At 42.6% G+C, this 20,889-nt stretch overlaps 3 protein-coding genes across 7 annotated transcripts in view; all 3 read right to left on the bottom strand.

Moving 5' to 3' along the window:
• The window catches only part of LOC135550513 (ras-related protein R-Ras2), a 51,530-nt gene extending 50,786 nt beyond the window's left edge, over window positions 1-744 (bottom strand). The window contains exon 1 of the mRNA XM_064981419.1: window positions 395-744. Coding sequence (XP_064837491.1) covers window positions 395-496 — 102 coding nt within the window. The 5' untranslated portion in view covers window positions 497-744. The remainder of the gene's footprint in view (window positions 1-394) is intronic.
• A 2,927-nt stretch (window positions 745-3,671) lies between these two features.
• LOC135550493 (coatomer subunit beta-like) lies at window positions 3,672-10,907 on the bottom strand. Of its 5 annotated transcripts, none has more exons than XM_064981406.1 (22): window positions 10,826-10,907; window positions 10,072-10,225; window positions 9,713-9,942; window positions 9,405-9,574; window positions 9,188-9,302; window positions 9,006-9,098; window positions 8,430-8,567; window positions 8,221-8,340; window positions 7,994-8,101; window positions 7,661-7,807; window positions 7,407-7,552; window positions 7,200-7,296; window positions 6,938-7,098; window positions 6,704-6,824; window positions 6,366-6,593; window positions 5,998-6,177; window positions 5,451-5,595; window positions 5,180-5,299; window positions 4,928-5,073; window positions 4,748-4,837; window positions 4,163-4,318; window positions 3,672-4,021 (listed from the first exon to the last, which is right to left on the bottom strand). In XM_064981406.1, exons 2-22 carry the CDS (start codon window positions 10,160-10,162, stop codon window positions 3,962-3,964), a joined length of 2,862 nt encoding a protein of 953 aa, XP_064837478.1. In that variant the 5' UTR covers window positions 10,163-10,225; window positions 10,826-10,907; the 3' UTR covers window positions 3,672-3,961. The 5 variants fall into 5 exon arrangements, with proteins under 5 accessions (XP_064837478.1, XP_064837443.1, XP_064837460.1 ...); XM_064981371.1 differs by having other exon boundaries at window positions 10,716-10,903; XM_064981388.1 differs by having other exon boundaries at window positions 10,072-10,210; window positions 10,716-10,903.
• A 5,387-nt stretch (window positions 10,908-16,294) lies between these two features.
• LOC135550487 (proteasome subunit alpha type-1-like) lies at window positions 16,295-20,471 on the bottom strand. Its single transcript, XM_064981359.1, has 10 exons — window positions 20,370-20,471; window positions 19,627-19,671; window positions 19,435-19,536; window positions 19,228-19,331; window positions 19,036-19,124; window positions 18,847-18,917; window positions 18,634-18,763; window positions 18,482-18,561; window positions 16,726-16,830; window positions 16,295-16,568 (listed from the first exon to the last, which is right to left on the bottom strand). Exons 1-10 carry the CDS (start codon window positions 20,370-20,372, stop codon window positions 16,509-16,511), a joined length of 789 nt encoding a protein of 262 aa, XP_064837431.1. The 5' UTR covers window positions 20,373-20,471; the 3' UTR covers window positions 16,295-16,508.
• Between the last annotated feature and the right edge of the window lie 418 nt (window positions 20,472-20,889).

Here is a 20,889-nt window from a genome sequence, read left to right as displayed (position 1 = left end):
GTTGTACAGATTGTACAGGTAGCCGAATGTTATAATACATAGGTTATACAGTTTTAAATCAGAGTTCAGCCTAAATCACAATTGTGAGACTATTTATTCCACAATTACTTTCCATAGCCCAGCGAGATTACATTGCCAATTGGCGTTATTCATTGTACTGACAAATATGCTTAAAGTAAAAATTGTATCCAACACAATTTCAAGTGTTTTTACAGAATATGTTCTGTGCTAAACAGGCCTCGGCGAATGTAGCCCACTTTTGCGAGAAGAAAATGAACTAAACCCCAGCATACACTTGTGGGATCCCCATTCGCAACACCTCAGCCAGCCTCCGTCCAGACTCCCAAACATTCCGTGCAAAGTGGCTGGAGAAACGGCCGACTATTTTACTAACCTGGATAAATTGTATAGTTAGGGCTGACTTTCCGACACCACCACCTCCAACCACAACCAGTCGATACTTCTCCTGCACCGAGCCGTCCTTCCACCCTGCCATCGAGGACACACTTCTGCACTCGCCGCTGTCTGAACACCAGTAGTGAGGAGACACCCACTTTTCAGTGAAAGGCCTTCAGTTGAAAAATGGAACGAAGGAAAATCGCGAGCCTATTAGACTGAAATGATAACTGCGTCTACAATCTGTTCCAGACTAGAGGAATTAACAGTGCTGCTCACTGACCTACGGCCGACCGAGTCCGTACGCCCTCAACAGCGTTGCTCACCACTGCGTTTTTAAGATGTGAAACAGTAATCAGTTAGTCCAATACAAATGTCCGTCGCTAGGGGCACTTTACTTCTCATGAGTAGCATCGACTAGAGGGTTATTTAAATATTACCATTGTAGAATACTCACTTTACGACCTATGTTCCTGTCATGTAGGGCTTACCATTGTTTTCGTTATGTGCTGTGCCAATAAGAACATTTATAAGCATTAATTTTGGCCGTGCACAGACTATCCTCAGTAGGCTACAATTAGGTCATGCAGTATTAATGTCCATGTTAATGTAATTAACAGTATCCACCATCCAGCCCACACATGGATGGATGGTGATTGTAATGGATGTCATACTTGCAGCTATCATTAATCTCTGATGGTCTGGATGATCAATAAGTCTATCTTCCAAGTAGCACATCATTGTTAGTGGGAAAGACAAGTTTAGTCTGGCCTGGAAGGATGGCTTTTGGCAAATTTCCATTTATTACCTTAAAAAATGGGAAGATATGCTGCAGCTTGACACTCTCTGTTTTCCACAGCTGTGAAGCGCTGTCCTCACAGACACCTTTCGCCAATATCAAGGCCCCCAGAGTAAGAGCTTTCCCACAAAGGCACTTTGTCCACATATTTATGTTCTTAATTCCATTATTTTACTTAGATTTGTGTGTATTGGGTATATGTTGGGTATATGTTGTGAAATTGTTTGATATTACTTGTTAGATATTGCTGCACTGTCGGAACTAGAAAAACAAGCATTTTGCTTGATCAAGCTGATTAAACAGCATGATCATTACACAGGTGCACCTTGTCCTGGGGAGAATAAAAGGCCACTCTAAAATGTGCAGTTTTGTCACAACACAATGCCACAGATGTGTCAAGTTTTGAGGGAGCATGCAATTTCCATGCTGACTACAGGAATGGTCCGCCTGAGCTTTTGGCAGAGAATGTAATGCTTATTCCTCTACCATAAGACACCTCCAATGCTGTTTTAGAGAATTGTAGAGACCACATGTCACAAAGCCAGCCCAGGACCTCCACATCCGGCTTCTTCACCTGCGAGATCGTCAGAGGAGGGAGATGCTGAAGAGTATCTCTGTCTGTAATAATTTTGATTGGCTGGACCTGGCTCCTAAGTGGGTGGGCTTATGCCCCCCCAGGCCCACCGATTGCTGTGCCCCTGCCCATTTTGTGTAATCCATAGATTAAGTCCTAATTAATTGATTTCAATTGACTGATTTCCTTATATGAACTGTAACTCAGCAAAATCTTTGAACAGTAGATATGATTTTCCTTCATTTTTCCTCTGTCTCCTCCCAGGAGGGCTATTCAGCAAGATGTTGTATTTTAGACTCCTGAATGAATAAATTCCAATTGACTCCCACTCTGCAACGTAGTGCCAGAGGCATTTGAGGAATTTAAATGAACTGCTGAAATCACAGTCCACACAGGCTGTGGGGTAGCAGAGGAACAACAGGGGCGGTGCACGAGTCCCTCCACACTTCAGGAAATATGGCTTGTTAAGTATGTTTCAGTAGGTCACTTAATGGTTCTATACCTATGTTATACTTCCAGCCCTAACATCCTTATGTCAACTAAGTTAAAACGGTGAGGCTAAAGGGGAGTTCTGGATTGAAAAAGAGGAGAGATATTTGTAATGGAAGAACTCTTGTTGATTTACTGCGTTGTTGGGGTCTCTTTTATCCATTCAGTCATTGTGATACCACACAAGCAGGGAAGTTTAAGAAAAATATGTGAATCACTGAAAAAAATGTGAGTCATTCATAATTTCTCTCCGATAACTATTTTGTGGTGTTGTATATCTGCAGATTTTAGGGTGAGATGAGGACTTGAGAGGAAAAGGACCTAATGATTCATCATGGGTTTTATTGGTTAGTGTCTGAACTCTTCACTATAGGCCTAAAACCGTGTTTTTCAAACTATTTTCTTACAAGCAATCATTTCACAGTAATGTGTCCTTTAAACATGCCTCTCTCAATATGAGAATCGAATTGAAATTGTCACCAAATTCAGAAAACGTGTGTGAAGTGCTCACATTCCAAATCTTTCCATACAAGGCAAAACGTGATGCATTTTCCTTTCCAAGAAGCGAGAGAAATTGAGTGTCTATTCAACTTGAGAAGTTTTATATAATGGTGAGGTGGGAAAGGCAGTCAAAGCAATGTAAATGTATGTGACTGTGATTAGAAATTGACAAGGGATTTGACGCTGATCGATCACCATTTCAAATACATAGCAAAGACTGATCTCACACAGCACGTTGAACGTGTTCACTCCACATTTCTATTTCACTCAAATATTGAGACCTGGCAGAAACATACATTTTCACTTCATTGATGCAATTAACAGAAGCAATAACTTTTTTCCACAAACCTTTAAGTTTTACTTTCAAGGAATTTGCATGCATCTGATACAATAACCACTTCGATGAGTCATTATCTGAAGTATAAAGACAATAATGGGACATGAGATCAGCTAAGCTGCTTATTCACAGGCAGCCCAATTCAGATCATTTGTTTGGTCAAATGACCAATTAGTGGCAAAAACATAAGAATTGGGCTGCCTATGTAAACACAGCCGTAGTGGATTGAATGTAAATTCAAACTGCATCCATATTTCATGGTTTTGTCTGACATTGCATTTCACTTTACTGTCATAACTTTTGTCAATGGCGTAGTTAAGGGATTGTGGATCTGAAGTTGCCACATCTAGGATAAAGTAATCCTTCTCACCCCCCCCCCTTAAATGATTTAATGCTATTGTAAAGTGGCTGTTCCACTGGATGTCAGAAGGTGAATTCACCAATTTGTAAGTCGCTCTGGATAAGAGCGTCTGCTAAATGACTTAAATGTTAAATGTAAGTTTTTCCTACCTCGAGTTCCTTTAGTGTGAGTAAAGAACAACTGAACACGCAAACAGCCCATCGTCTGACAAATGTTGGGAGTATGTTTTGTTATGTCATGTTTATTGAAAATGAAAGAAAGGCCAAGGATACCACTTGGAGGACAATAAGAGGGAGTTTTGTCCTGACACAGGAGGTGTAAAACCATTTCTCATACAGACATAGAACAGTACTTAATCAAAATGGCCATCAAAAAAATATTGTGGCGCTTTATGGCCAGAGACAGACGGGACTAGAGAGGACGAGCAGAAAGCACATTTCTTTGCAGATTAATCTTATCCAGCAATGTAGAGTTCTCAGTTGGACTGCTGGTTTTCAGTTGACTTTATGCAGATGTTTTTTTCTGGGAAAGGTTGATCTTGTCACCCAGACTCAATGCCATACCCTGTAGAGAGAAGGGAAGGGTTACTTGCAATGTATAAACATTAATAAACAATTCCACCCCGATGTTTGCATTATTCTATCATTATGTCGTCGGCATCCCAAAAAGAGTGGATGTAGTCTGAGTGGGGAGTGAGTTTCTCACCTGGCTCTTGGCCCGGATGCGGATGTGTCCGTTGACAGGGGCATCAGGACCCAGGTGGATGGGCTTCTCAATGCTGACGTTGGCCAGGGCGTCTTCACCGAAGATGGAGCGGGCATACAGGTTGGCAGCCATGAAGCCACAGAAGCCAGAAAGTGCCTGGTTGTAAGGACAGACAAGGTTGTGTGAGTGAGCATCACATGCATTACTACCTATTTGACCCAGTAGTATGAGTATGAAATGTGCTGAGTTTGCTGAAGACAGGGCTATGACAAGAGAGTCAAGCTCATCTTAACTGTCTAAATCCATCAGTGGATTGATGAAGAACTTGATACAAAGTAAATAGGTACATATTGCCTGTATCTCGCAGGGCGCCCTTTTCTTATCAAACGGATTGATTCAATCAGATAATTATAAAACGCCATTTAGAAATCAAACCCTAACACTGTAAAAAAGGTAGCAGCAACAGAAAAGTTAGACGCTCTGACAACTTCCACTCATTAGCCTTCCCATCTGCCAGGTTTTCTTTTCTACACATCATCGTCCTATTGATGTAGTTCTAACGGCAATATTCCACGACTGCTGTACCTTCTCTGGGGTCAGGCACTTCATGTTGGTGGAGCTGAGGATGTGGTGGAGGTAATCGTTCAGGTCTGCAATGTTGGTGTTCACTGTCACCTAGAATAAACAGTGTTATTACGATCATCCACTGAACACACTAACAAAACAAAACCAAATATGGACTGTCCTCTTATCTAGCGGTAGTACCTTATTCTCCCACTCAAACTCAGCCCACATCTGTCTGAACTCTGCATCTGTGCACGAGGCTGGCTGGATGTAGTCCATGATGTCAATGTGGATGTCACTGAGGACCACGCAGTTCCTGTCGCTGGCAGCTCCTGATATGTCATACACTGAGACAGACAGACATTAGAACTGATGTCGTACACATGGAGTGGAGGCTGGCATCAGATTATTCATGACAAGTATTCTGACAGAAGTTAGAAGTGATCCTCTTACCTATGTTGCCAAATATGATGCCATTCTCTGTGGACGCCACTTTGACGTTAGCCTTGATGTTGGCAAAGTCATGGGGTGCCAGAGTGAGAGGAGAAGGCTTCTCAACCAGCTTTAGGTCACCTGTTGGATTAAAAGGTTTATATCAGCATTAGACATACATCACCTATGGCAAACAAGAGAAATTGCCCTGAAACAACCCTTAGTAAGGTTGTATGACTCTGCATATAGTCATATGATCTATAGTCATATGAACTATAGACTAGAACCTCACCCAATGTCGCCAGCTCCAGGGTGCAATTCTGAAGGGTGTCGTTGGTTTGGTTGACGACCAGCACGTCCAGCACAATGTCATACTGGTTGACATGGACATAGGCCTCAGCATAGACTGGGTCTGAGAAACCAGTCAGCTGGGTAACCTGCAATACAACATACACTCAGAATGACATGGTCCTCACCAACCTGTTGTTATACAACGGAGCAACTGTCTATAACTACCTCAACAGCACTAATAGCTAAGATGAAAACGTACATTTCGGAATAGGATCCTGATACAATCCATGCCATAGCCTGAACCAAGAAATGTTGTTATATTCATTCCCTCTTTCATAGTCGTTCCTGTGGAACAGAACTAGAAAACACTGATTTCTCTTTTGCAATGGCTCCATGTCACGTTGGAGAAACAAAGCCACCTGCTGGCAACTTGAGGTATATCACACATCTACTATCCAAAAAGGCACACCGTGTGATTTCACAAGCACATAATTTTGTAATTCTGTAACAGAACAGTGTGTGTGTCTACTGGGTCCTTGTAGGTGTACCTTGTTGAGTTTGGAGGCCATGGGGTCGTTAGCCTCCTTCTTAAGAGTGGTTCCCATGGCAGCCAGTAAACTGAGCTGGAACTGGTCCTCCTTGGAGGACGTCTCGTTCTTGGCCGTCAGTTGCATAAAGGAAATGGGGTCGTCTGCCTGCACCAGCACGTTCCGTTTCTCTGACTCTTTCTGTGGATAAGAGCACAGAACACCATCAGCACATAGCAATACAATCCAGCAGTGTCCAAATGGATAGGCAGCCAGGTGAAGGGAGAACTAGAGTATAGCTGATTGAACTGGGAGAAGGCAGTGGTTTAGTGAGAAGAGTGGACTGGAAGCTATGGCCTAGTAATCTAGCAGCCAGCGCTCCTCCCTACCTTCTGAGATAGCTTCTCCTCCTCCAGCCTGACAGTGAGCATGTGAGACAGGGACTTGCGGCACTCCTTGTTAAAGATGTCGTTCATGAGGGGCGAACACTCGGACAGCACCTTGAGGCACAGCGAGATGCGGTCCACATCGTCGTCTGTGATGGGCTTCTTGGGCAGAGAGGACTTGCCCAAGTGGAGGATGGTGGCCATGATCAGCATAGACTCAGCCACAAAGGACTGAAGGGGAGACGGTGATAGAGAGCATTAGAATCACTTCATGACTTTCAATGGACAGTGAACATGGAACACCTAAATCACAACTGTTTCACAATCGTTTCTATACTTACATTCTGTCTCTTTTTATCTTGAACTATGGTGACATATCGCAGGGCCACTTTGGTCAGGGTTGTGGCTAAAGAGGCTGCCACATAGAAGTCTCCGTCCATCAAGAAGCCCCTGAGAGGAGGCCTACAGGGAAAGAGACGACAGTTTCATTTAGTGACATATCATCCACTCCTGAAAGACAATCACTGCAAGCTAAGAAACTATGCATTTTAGACACAAAAGGTGATTTATTTTACCTGTCCTCTTCCTTCTTTGAGGGTCGGGAGGAGCTGAGGGCGCTCTGTGTGACGTAGGTGCCCATCTCTGTCACCAGTTTGGCTGCTGGCGCTGCGCTCACCTCTTCTTCCGGCTTCCCCTCCCCAGCCTCTTTCTTGATCTCGTTCTCTACTATGGGAATCTGGAAAAGGGACAGACATGAGCAACTGGCATCAAGGATCACTCTGGTATTGGGCGCTGAAAGTGAATGAATAATCCATAAGCACACACACACACACACACCTCTCCAAGCGACCTGCGCACTTCTGTCATCACACTCTGAATGTCCTCTTTAGTGCTGCAGTATTCTCCCAGGATCCAAAGCGCTCCTCTGTAGATCCTAACACAGTTTAAAAGATTGGATGTCAGCATAAAAAAATAAATCAGTAATTCTCCAAAAGCATCCTGTGATTGTCTATTTATATGTAAGCTTGTCGGTCTTGGTCTTACTTGACAGTCCTGATGGCGTGGAAGACTTCCAGCATCTTCTCGATGATGAGGGGCCTCAGGTTGTCGAACCTCTGAATGGCCTCCCTCACAAACTCCAGCACATCAGCCGCAGCTGCCTCATTAGTGTCACTCAGGAACTCCATCAGCTGAGTGACACACGTATGTTATTTAGATGACATCACAGAGGACAGAATGACCCTAGCTGTGTTTGATTTCAGGGTGTGTGTGAGAACAGGGTAGATCAGTAGACTCACCACAGGAATGACATTGGCCGCCATGTCAGGGAAGCGTACACTGCATGAGTGGAGGGTGCGCACCAGCAGCTGCCTGAATTTATCAGTGTCCTCATGCTCCGTCACATTGTTGGTCTTAATCACCTCCTTCTTCAGAACTATCACCAACTGGAACACAAACACATGAACACCTTAGTTAGAATAATCATCCTTTTACAAAATAGACAGGAGAGGCGAGTCCACAGAGACAGGAGAGTCCACAGAGACAGGAGAGTCCACAGAGACAGGAGAGTCCACAGAGACAGGAGAGTCCACAGAGACAGGAGAGAATAGTCCTGAGGATGACACCCCCACCTCCTCTACGTTCCGGGATGAGACTAGGTCCAAGGCCAGCTGCAGGGTCTTCTTCCGGACCTCGAGGTCAGGCGTGCTCAAAACACGCAGAATGTCCATCACCAGGTCCTGGGTGGACAGAGAACAGATATGTTAACCAGGTTATTATTACACTTCAAAGACTTACTGGTACCTAACATGGAGTCTGTTCACCAGGAGCAACATTAATGAAAGTGAAGTCGGAGTACCTGGAGAACACGTTCATGAGTGGGATGCTCCTTCAGCTCTATCAGACGATCCAGGACGATCAGCTTCACGTTGTTGTCACTCTCCTTGATGATCAGGTCGATGTAGCACTGGGCAGCAGCCTAGAACAAACACACAAATGCCATTGAAAGACACAATGCCAGACAAAAATCGACAGCAGTGCCGTGATGTAGATAAGTGAGAGGGGTACCTTGATGGCAGTGGGTGCGCTGGACAGCGTGACAAGAGTGCCAGCTGCCTCGTACTTGACAGCTGGGCTGGAGGACTGCAACAGGTTGTAGATGCAGCGGATGAAGCGGGCACGCTCAGACGGGTTAGCGTGGCACACCTAAACATTGAGGAAACAAGAGACATGGCAAATAAAAATGCTAGTACTTACGTGAATATAATTTTCAATTGCAGATTTTTTTTGTTGCCCTTTTTCTCCCCAATTTCATGGTATCCAATTGGTAGTTAGTCTTATCTCATCGCTGCAACTCCCATTATGGACTCGGGAGAGTCGTGCGTCCTCCGAAACACAACCCAGCCAAGCCACACTGCTTCTTGACACAATGCCCACTTAACCCAGAAGCCAGCCGCACCAACGTGTCAGAGGAACCACCGTACACCTGGCAACCGTGTCAGCATGTACTGAGCCCGGCCAGCCACAGGAGTTGCTAGTGCGGGATGAGACAAGGACATCCCTGACGGCCAAATGGATTCTCTACATATTTCTCAAGAGAGATATCTGGGAGGTTTCTGGTGGGAAAATGTCTGAAGGACTCACCTTGTAAATCAGCTCCACAATGACCAACTGGAGAATATCTCCAAATGTATGCACTTGATCAATGCATGTGCTGAGGTAATCCAGAGCTCTGTCCTGCACAGTGGAAATGACCAGTGTTAGTCCCAGACACAGAAAAATGTTGGTGATCGGTCTCTACTAAAAAAAGTGAAGATGCAATTGACCTGGTCTGCGTGAATGAGCATCATGAAAGCATTTCTCTTGCAGCTGGCATCTTTTTCATTCACAAGGAAATCATGGATCAACTCAGGGGCATCTGGGATAAGATTTTCAAAGTTCCTGAGATGGAAATAAAATTGCTCAAGTAAATGCCATGTTCCCCATTAAGGGTCATAAACAGTCATACGGGACTTCCATATTGTATCACTACAGTAAGTGTACCTGTAGATGGTGTAGATGGCCAGTACAGCATTGCGGCGAACGTAGCTGTGGCGGTGCTCCAGGCAGGCGCGGATGGCTGGCATGAGGGGCTCCAGCAGCTCAGACTCCTTCAACTTGCACAGAAAGCGCAGGGTGGATCCACGGATGAACTCATTGGGGTGCTGCAAGTCCTGAAACAGACAAACATACCCTTGAATAAGAGGCATTAAATGAAATAGTCACAAGTCCTAATTTCTTGTGCTAATTATATAATGTATCTAACATTCAGACATACAGTGACAGTACACTTGTGTAGTATGCTCCAATACCTTTCTGTAGGCGTCACAGACAAGGATCATCTCCTGAAGCAGCTTGCCATCTGGAGTCGTTTTGGGGACAATCTCCCAGAAGACTAGCAGAAGCTTTTTAATGGTGTGGTCTTGAAGTGGGAGGACAAATCGGATGATGGTCATCAGTAGGCCTGGCAGCTTCTCTCCATTCAGTATCATGATGATTACCTTCTTCAGTGCCTCTGTCTTTGCCTTGATCTCTCCTTTTTCTGATATCAGGAAAAAATAACATTGTATTACGCTTAAAGTCACACGAATCACAGATCAGTGACACTGATAGTTTAGGGGCGGTTAGGTGCCTATTGCCAATGCAGATAGGGTCAACAGAGGATACTTACCCAAGTCTGCTTTGAGACTGACTTCCGATGGAGGTTCGGTGTCATTTGGAACATTGATCAAAGTGTAACAAACATTCTCTGCAGCTGTCATTTTACCGGATGGATCGTCTTTCCTCTTGCAGCACCCCAATCAACAAAACTGTTAAGATGATTCCTATGAAGTACCCATCAAATAATGTTCATGCATAATCCAACAAATGTAAACATAGATGCTATTACACATATAAGTTATTGAACACGATTCGTGCTTTCGAATACTGCACTGCCGTAACTAAGAAATACGTGGTAGCTAGTTGACACATCCACGTAGACAAGTCAGTTAGCTAGCTTGTACTATAGAAGCTAGGATTTTTGTTGTTGTTGAGTAGCCAGTAAATGTTATTCATTCACACAGGCCGCCTCGGCTGTTAGTTAGCTAGTATGCTAGTTATTGACAAGTCAATAGCCTAACGAATTATGCAGCTCAATCAGTGACATTCACACAAAAAAATGCAATATGACAGTATCGCTTCACAGAGCCTAGTAAACTAGTCGGACGTTTTGTTATTGCAAATAGAGCAAGCTCAAACCCTTGTCGTCCATGACAGCTAGCGTTAGCTTGCAAATGGTGGATAGATACCAAAACATATTTGGAATACAATTACCCAAACCAATCCTTCCGCACTTGGTTACGATAGAGAAATAAGCACTTAGCTACCTTACTGCACGTTTACTATATTTCAAAATAGCCTCAGATGTCGCGTCTCTTATTTACTTGGGCATCTGTAAATTGCTCAGAGATCTTCTCGAGCTGTCCGTTCCCCACTTCCCTGTGACGTGGAAGATTAGCTACTTTCTGAGCCACATCACTGATACAGCAAGTGAAAAGGAACAAATAACCCGGATGTCTAGACGCGAAGACGAAATTCTAATTATGAGTGTTGCCCAATGTAACAATATTCTATATTGCCTCCATGGATGTACTGAACTGATGCTTTACATGTTTTTGCTACAAGTAATTTATACATTTGCTATTTATGAAATATTGAATTGTAGATTTTGTTTATAATTGACCCATCCGCCCATCACTGTAGAGCCTCTAGTCCTGCTCACTATACCTTATCCAACCTATTAGTTCCACCACCCACACATGCAATGACATCTCCTGGTTTCAAAGATGTTTCTAGAGACAATATCTCTCTCTTCATCACTCAATACCTAGGTTTACCTCCACTGTATTCACATCCTACCATACCTTTGTCTGTACATTATACCTTGATGCTATTTTATCGCCACCAGAAACCTCCTTTTACTCTCTGTTCCAGACGTTCTAGACGACCAATTCTTATTGCTTTTAACCGCACCCATATTCTACTCCTCCTCTGTTCCTCTGGCGATGTAGAGGTGAATCCAGGCCCTGCAGTGCCTAGCTCCACTCCTATTCCCCAGGCGCTCTCTTTTGACGACTTCTGTAACCGTAATAGCCTTGGTTTCATGCATGTTAACATTAGAAGCCTCCTCCCTAAGTTTGTTCTATTCACTGCTTTAGCACACTCTGCCAACCCGGATGTTCTAGCTGTGTCTGAATCCTGGCTTAGGAAGACCACAAAAATTCTGAAATTTTAATTCCAAACTACAACATTTTCAGACAAGTTAGAACTGCCAAATGAGGCGGTGTTGGAGTCTACTGCAAAGATAGTAGGACAGAACTCTGCAGGCTATCCAGGTCTGTACCCAAACAATTTGAACTTCTACTTTTAAAAATCCACCTCCCTAAAAACAAGTCTCTCACCGTTGCCGCCTGCTATAGACCACCCTCTGCCCCCAGCTGTGCTCTGGACACCATATGTGAACTGATTGCCCCCCATCTATCTTCAGAGCTCGTGCTGCTAGGCAACCTAAACTCGAACATGCTTAACACCCCAGCCATCCTACAATCTAAACTTGATGCCCTCACACAAATTATCAATGAACCTACCAGGTACCTCCCCAAAGCCTTAAACACGGGCACCCTCATAGATATAATCCTAACCAACTTACCCTCTAAATACACCTCTGCTGTCTTCAACCAAGATCTCAGCGATCACTGCCTCATTGCCTGCATCCGTAATGGGTCAGCGGTCAAACGACCTCCACTCATCACTGTAAAACGCTCCCTGAAACACTTCAGCGAGCAGGCCTTTCTAATCGACCTGGCCGGGGTATCCTGGAAAGATATTGATCTCATCCCGTCAGTAGAGGATGCCTGGATTTTTTCTTTAAATGCCTTCCTAACCATCTTAAATAAACATGCCCCATTCAAGAAATTTAGAACCAGGAACAGATATAGCCCTTGGTTCTCCCCAGACCTGACTGCCCTTAACCAACACAAAAACATCCTATGGCGTTCTGCATTAGCATCGAACAGCCCCCGTGATATGCAGCTGTTCAGGGAAGCTAGAAACCATTATACACAGGCAGTTAGAAAAGCCAAGGCTAGCTTTTCAAGCAGAAATTTGCTTCCTGCAACACTAACTCAAAAAAAGTTCTGTGACACTGTAAAGTCCATGGAGAATAAGAACACCTCCTCCCAGCTGCCCACTGCACTGAAGATAGGACACACTGTCACCACTGATAAATCCACCATAATTGAGAATTTCAATAACATTTTTCTATGGCTGGCCATGCTTTCCACCTGGCTACTCCTACCTCGGTCAACAGCACTGCATCCCTCACAGCAACTCGCCCAAGCCTTCCCCATTTCTCCTCCTCCCAAATCCGTTCAGCTGATGTTCTGAAAGAGCTGCAAAATCTGGACCCCTACAAATCAGCCGGGCTAGACAATCTGGACCCTTTCTTTCTAAAATTATCTGCCGAAATTGTTGCCACCCCTATTACTAGCCTGTTCAACCTCTCTTTCGTGTCGTCTGAGATTCCCAAAGATTGGAAAGCAGCTGCGGTCATCCCCCTCTTCAAAGGGGGGGACACTCTTGACCCAAACTGCTACAGACCTATATCTATCCTACCATGCCTTTCTAAGGTCTTTGAAAGCCAAGTCAGCAAACAGATTACCGACCATTTCGAATCTCACCATACCTTCTCTGCTATGCAATCTGGTTTCAGAGCTGGTCATGGGTGCACTTCAGCCACGCTCAAGGTCCTAAACGATATCTTAACCGCCATCGATAAGAAACATTACTGTGCAGCCGTATTCATTGATCTGGCCAAGGCTTTCGACTCTGTCAATCACCACATCCTCATCGGCAGACTCGACAGCCTTGGTTTCTCAAATGATTGCCTCGCCTGGTTCACCAACTACTTCTCTGATAGAGTTCAGTGTGTCAAATCGGAGGGTCTGCTGTCCGGACCTCTCTATGGGGGTGCCACAGGGTTCAATTCTTGGACCGACTCTCTTCTCAGTATACATCAATGAGGTTGCTCTTGCTGCTGGTGAGTCTCTGATCCACCTCTATGCAGACGACACCATTCTGTATACTTCTGGCCCTTCTTTGGACACTGTGTTAACAATCCTCCAGGCAAGCTTCAATGCCATACAACTCTCCTTCCGTGGCCTCCAATTGCTCTTAAATACAAGTAAAACTAAATGCATGCTCTTCAACCGATCGCTACCTGCACCTACCCGCCTGTCCAGCATCACTACTCTGGACGGCTCTGACTTAGAATACGTGGACAACTGCAAATACTTGGGTGTCTGGTTAGACTGTAAACTATCCTTCCAGACCATATCAAACATCTCCAATCCAAAGTTAAATTTAGAATTGGCTTCCTATTTCACAACAAAGCATCCTTCACTCGTGCTGCCAAACATACCCTTGTAAAACTGACCATCCTACCAATCCTCGACTTTGGCGATGTTATTTAGAAAATAGCCTCCAATACCCTACTCAACAAATTGGATGCAGTCTATCACAGTGCAATCCGTTTTGTCACCAAAGCCCCATATACTACCCACCATTGCGACCTGTACGCTCTCGTTGGCTGGCCCTCGCTTTATACTCGTCGCCAGACCCACTGGCTCCATGTCATCTACAAGACCCTGCTAGGTAAAGTCCTCCCTTATCTCAGCTCGCTGGTCACCATAGCAGCACCCACCTGTAGCACACGCTTCAGCAGGTATATCTCTTTAGTCACCCCCAAAACCAATTCTTTCTTTGGCCGCCTCTCCTTCCAGTTCTCTGCTGCCAATGACTGGAACGAACTACAAAAATCTCTGAAACTGGAAACACTTATCTCCCTCACTAGCTTTAAGCACCAACTGTCAGAGCAGCTCACAGATTACTGCACCTGTACATAGCCCACCTATAATTTAGCCCAAACAACTACCTCTTTCCCTACTGTATTTAATTTATTTTGCTCCTTTGCACCCATTATTTTTATTTCTACTTTGCACATTCTTCCATTGCAAATCTACCATTCCAGTGTTTTACTTGCTATATTGTATTTACTTTGCCACCATGGCCTTTTTTTTGCCTTTACTTGGTATGGCCCAATCCAGAAGGTTGACCAAGCCACATTATATAAGGTTACCTTTTCAGTTGGGTTTGTAAGTATGTTGTCTTACCAGTGATTACGATTCAATAAAGTCCATAGTAATCCTGGGTTAGTCATGAAGTTTGAATATCTAGGTTTTTATTTTTTTGTTCAAAGTTCAGTTGGTGTTTAGGCATAAATAAACCCCCACTTTGGTTCCTACCTCTTTGAAAACATCCACCACCGAGTGGCCACATAAGAACATAGAATGACAATGCTGTCATGAGAAAAGATAAACGTGATGTTACATTTCTTTTAAAAACCTATTACAGCTGAAATCCCGTTAACGGGATCGATATGACAAAAGCCAGTGAAAGTGCAGGGCGCCAAATTCAAACAACAGAAATGTAATAATTAAAATTCCTCAAACATACACGTATTTTACACCATTTTAAAGATCAAATTGTTGTTAATCCCACTACAGTGTCCGATTTCAAAAAGGCTTTACTACGAAAGCATACCATGTGATTATGTTAGGTCAGCATCTAGTCACAGAAAAACACCACCATTTTTCCAGCCAAAGGAGTCACAAAAAGCAGAAAGAGATAAAATTAATGACTAACCTTTGATGATCTTCATCAGATGACACTCATAGGACTTCATGTTACACAATACATGTATGTTTTGTTCGATAAAGTTCATATTTATATCCACAATTCTCAGTTTACATTGGTGTGTTATGTTCGTTAATGTTTTGCTTCCAAAACATCCGGTGATTTTGGAGAGCCACATCAATTTACAGAAATACTCATAATAAACATTGATAAAAGATACAAGTTTTATGCATGTAATTATAGATAAACTTCACCTTAATGCAACCACTGTGTCAGATTTCAAAAAAGCTTTACGGAAAAAGTACACCATGCAATAATCTGAGTACAGCGCTCAGAGACCAAAACAAGCCATACAGATACCCGCCATGTTGTGGAATCAACAGAAGTCAGAAATAGCATTATAAATATTCACTTACCTTTGATGATGTTCATCAGAATGCATTCCCAGGAATCCTAGATCCACAATAAATGTTTGTTTTGTTCGATAAAGTCCATAATTTATGTCCAAATACCTCCTTTTTGTTCACGCGTTTAGTTCACAAATCCAAATCCACAAGGGGCAGGCACTTAGTTCAGATGACAAAACCATTACAGTTCGTAGAAACATGTCAAACGATGTATAGAATCAATCTTAAGGATGTTTTTATCATAAATCTTCAATAATATTCCAACCGGACAATTCCTTTGTCTTTAGAAAGGAAAAGAAACGCAGCTAACTCTCACGGGCGCACGCGAGCCTGAGCTCATGGCACTCTGCCAGATACCTGTTTGAAACAGCTCTCATTCACTCCCCCTTCACAGTAGAAGTCTGAAACAAGGTTCTAAAGACTGTTGACATCTAGTGGAAGCCTTAGGAAGTGCTAAATGACCGCATAGACACTGTATATTGGATAGGCAAAGACTTGGAGACGTACAAACCTCAAATTTCCCACTTCCTGGTTGGATTGTTTCTCAGGTTTTTGCCTGCCATATGAGTTTTGTTATACTCAGACATCATTCAAACAGTTTTAGAACCTTCAGTGTTTTCTATCCAAATCTACTAATAATATGCATATCTTAGCTTCTAGGCCTGAGTAGCAGGCAGTTTACTCTGGGCACATTATTCATCCAAGCTACTCAATACTGCCCCCCAGACATAAGAAGTTTAACGAACCAGACAATTTCAGAAAAGGTTTGTCTTTTTTAATGACAAAATTTATGCAAACATTGAACCGTTCACAAAAATCATAGATAGTCGACTTGAACATACACAAGTATAATGGTAATTGTTCTCCATGTTGATACAGGTACAAGTGAGTGTGGGAGTAATATTGACTGAATGAATCAGGGATAAGAGCGTTGTCATCTTCACACTGTCTGGGACACACTTCAATCTCAGAGCTCCATGGGCTCTTCTGGCTTCTCTGCTGCCGGCTCGTCATCTGGCTGGGCAACCTGCAGCACAACAAGAGGACAAGGCATGTGCATTGTCAGGTATGGAGATAATAAGATTATTGACGGTACATTATTCAGTTAAGGCAATAACCGTTCCTCTTGACAAGTTTCCTCAGAGAAAATATTTGTATTCAACATTTGCCAAGTCGTTCCTTACCCTTCTCTGTGGCCTCTCCTCAAGGCCTTCAAGGAATGATGCCACATCGCCATCATCGTAGATGGTGAACTCCATGTCCTTGCCAACAATCCCAACGGACACATTCTAAAAGGGCAGACAGTAAGTTGTCAATCTGTGAATTAACTTGTGTTCCCAAACCCCTACCCTTCTCTCTGAACCCCTCATGAATTTAAAAACACTGGATTAGTGTGAGAATGGCTAGAAGGTGTTTTCACATAGTAGTTATACCAGTCCATCCCATAAGGGGGAGCGAATGAGAGCCCACGTCAGGGTGAGGAGTAGATAATTGGACAGTAGCCTGATATTAAAAGTCTTAAGGTTACTACAAGCTTCACTCCGTTGATCTACGTGCACGTGGGTGGAGCGGGATTTTTGGAGCAGGGGATACATTTTGGTAACATGATATCCTTGCCAGTCCCACTCCCATTAAAATAAAATACAATTTTATTTGTCACATACGCCAAAATAGAACAGGTGTAGACCTTAGTGAAATGTTTACTTACAAGCCCTTAACCAACAATGCAGTTAAGAAAAATAGGTGTTAAGAAATTATTTACTAAAATAAACTGAGGTTAAAAAATAAAAACATAAAACAAGAATAGAAAAATAACATAATTAAAGAACAATAATAAAATAACAGTAGCGAGGCTATATACAGGGTGTACCGGTACAGAGTCAATATGCGGGGGCACAAGTTAGTCGAGGTAATTGAGGAAATATTTACATGTAGGTAAATGTAAAGTGACTCACATGGGGGCGATAGCAAAGTTTTGTAATATTTTCATTTTTATTAGTAGCTAGCTGGTAGCCTGGCTAGCTGGCTTTAAACATAGGAAGCTAGCTAGACTTTTTTTTTTTACTTCCCACATCTATCTCCTTATGAAATAAATCAGATTTATAATTAAAACATATGCACTGGCAAATATTCGTATACTTGCAGGTTTAACTACTGATGGGGAAACAAAGCTTCCTGAAGCTGAGGTTTTCAAGACAATTGTGTCAAATAGGTTCATTACTCAAGGATTTAATCAACACAGTGTACACTAGTTACGTCTGCTGTTCCAAAATAATTTAGAGCAGCCAAATTAGCGTGTGCTCAGCATAGCCTTTTTGTCTTCTACCAAACCAATCAGGTGGTTGTTCGACGAAACGAAGCTTCATGTCATTAATCACATGCTTCTGATATTCGTGATACAGGCATTTGCACACTGCCTTGAAGTACACTTCTTAGTGATTTTGACGTATGCCTCAGAATTCAGGCATCAAACTAAGTGTAACCCAAAACATTATCACAGTTTGATATGCTGCTTGTGTATTAATTCCCATAGCAGCTAAAAACAGAACATCATAATGTTTTGCTCGCAGAGAAAAAAAATCATATGGCTAGCTAGTTGGCTATAGCAGGTTATACCATTTCACACTAGCCTGATAGTTATAACTTCTAAACAAAATACCCTTTTGGGTGGATTCTTGTTGTTTGATTATCAATGCAAAATAGGCTACTTGATTAATAACCGATAGATCGGATCGATGGAACCAAGTGACAACACTGCCCCCCATGGCTGCGGAAAGAATGATACGGCGCATCTCAATTTTCAGGTAGTAGAAAAGTATGTTGAATGCCGGATGGTATTACAAGAAGCCGCCCCTTTTGTGACAAAAAACGACATTCCAACATTGCGCTCCGCTCTGAATCTTGCGTCTCCATAGAGCTTGCAGTAAGCTTAAGGTTTACCTTTGTGGTAAGGTCTTGTTCTGCAGGTAGAGTTTCTCTCAGTCCCCGGAGGCCATGTTGAACCAGGTCATTCAGTTCACCTACAAGACAGAATGAAAGTTCTACAACGTGCTTACATCAGAAGCAGACAAGAAAAGGCTTAAAATACTCACAGTCGAGAAAAGTGTCCATATGTCTTTCCAGATAGGTACGTGCAGACTGGGAGCGGGCCCCTATGGACATGGCCTTGCAATCAAAGTAGTTGGCAGAGGGGCAGGTCTGGAAAATGTGTGGCCCCATATCCTAGAAAAGACAGACAATATTAGATATGACATACTACTCCACTAATATTTACAGAGGAACAAACCAACCAATACATATCTTACATCATATCCTGCGATGAGTAATCCCACACCATAAGGCCTTCTTCCATATCTCTGTGTAGGGATCTGGGTTTCTGAGTGCTAGGTCAAGGTGGATTGTCTTAGTTGCAAAGGTATAATAACTTTTCAAATGATCAATACAGACAATTCATGTTAAGCATCATAAAAACTACATTTGTGGTAAAAGGATACTGCTTCCAATTAGTGTGACCAAGCGGGACACAGGGAGAGGCCGATCAAACACGAACCTGGAGTCCAGGCACTCCTGACGCATAAAGTTGCTGAAGGAGTATGATGGAAGAGAGAAGTGTTAACCTCAGTCAGAAGAATACTGTCTAATTCTCTTCAAGAATATGAAAAACCATGCACAACAGATCCTTTTACCAGAGTAGCCTTGCATCAGCAGTGAGGCCAGCAATGGAGATGCCAATATGGCTGTCGACGTGTAGAATTTTCTTCTGATGGGCAGCCAACTCGGACTGAGCTCGCTGGACAAGAACACAAAATTAGGATTAAAAATAGACTACATTTACACTGCTTTTCATATAATAATGTTCTTGAATGCAAATGTAAAATCAATGTAAATTGTACCTTCAGAGCCACAAGTACAGCATGACTGCAAGATTTCAGACCCACTGTGGCAGATCCTTGTTTCACTGCTTCCATAGCATATTCAATCTGATGAATGCGCCCCTGAAACACAAGACAGTGACCTGTTATGAGTCACAAATATTGCAGCTACAATTGCTGACTGTTACATTACCTGTATTTGCAGACTCTTACCTGTGGACTCCAAACGGTGACATCATTGTCATACTGGTTGCGGAACTAAGAAAAATACAAAAATGAGTCTTACAATCTAGAAACCTACATGTTGCTGTCGTCATAGGACAATATGTCATCATTGATTCCATAATAGAAATCAAGTTCCATTTAATGTTATCATTCAACCCATTATTGCTCCATTGTTTATATTGGCTGCCCAAAGCCCACTTTTTAATGGTAACAGTTACTTCTTACGTATCTTTAACAAGGCAATGACTCAGCTAAAATAGATCTGATTTAACTAACTAGCTAGCAACACAGATTGGTCTTCACAACTTGAAGTCAAACTTCACTGTGTGAACTAATCTAGGTAAGTAGGTAGGTAGATAGCTAGCAGAATGTATAACATTAGCTAGCTAGTTAGCTACCATTGATTAAAATGTCCAATAACATTAAGAAAGAAGTTAGCTACTACTATCATATTCTACCCAAAATATGGGATAGTCACAGGTTAGGGGTGCAGCCATAGCATTTGTTGTTAGCCTAGCCAGCTATTATATTTCATTACCTTTTTCTTAACCGGTAAGTTACAGCAGCGTGGCTAGTAAGCTTAACAAAATGCTTACTCATTGCTATGGATAGCTAGCTAAGTAGCCTTTCCATCCAACTACAGATAACAGATATTTCTGGTGCATTTAATTATTACGTTTGCAGTCACTTTTGATATATCGTACATATTATATTATTTCTTCCAAGCTTACCATGATGATAGAGCTTTCCACCAACAAGCGCCTCAGATAACCGATTAGAGCTTGATTACTTTTCCTATTGACGTCTGTGCAAAGGGAAACAAGTAGATTACAGATGTGATGTGAAATTCTTCACCAGACACTGCTGGATAAATCAGAAACCACCCACAATGCACAAAGTAATTACTCAATACACCTAATGTTAAACATGATCTACAATCTCGTCGAATTTCGATTTTGAAGGTGCTTTCCTTATTCTTACATACATATCACTTGCTTTATCCAAATAGAGTCCTCTGATATATGTAGTGCTCTAAAGATGCGATTCCGTGGAGGAACAATGCTTTCATTTACAAAGTCTCATTAGAACACATACAAAAATAGGTATTCTAAGATTAAACATATTTTCAAAAATGATGTGGTAGATTTCGTTAGTTGAACATATTTGGAAATCTTTCAATATCACAGGCCTGCCAGAGTAACTAGGCCTAGATAGGGGTACAATAGCCTGGCTATGTAATTACACTATAAA

This window comes from Oncorhynchus masou, chromosome 1 (genome assembly GCF_036934945.1).
Source record: "Oncorhynchus masou masou isolate Uvic2021 chromosome 1, UVic_Omas_1.1, whole genome shotgun sequence".
Lineage (NCBI taxonomy): Eukaryota > Metazoa > Chordata > Actinopteri > Salmoniformes > Salmonidae > Oncorhynchus > Oncorhynchus masou.
The sequence above is the reverse complement of the archived record's forward strand: the minus strand, read 5'-3'. Positions and strand labels throughout refer to the sequence as shown.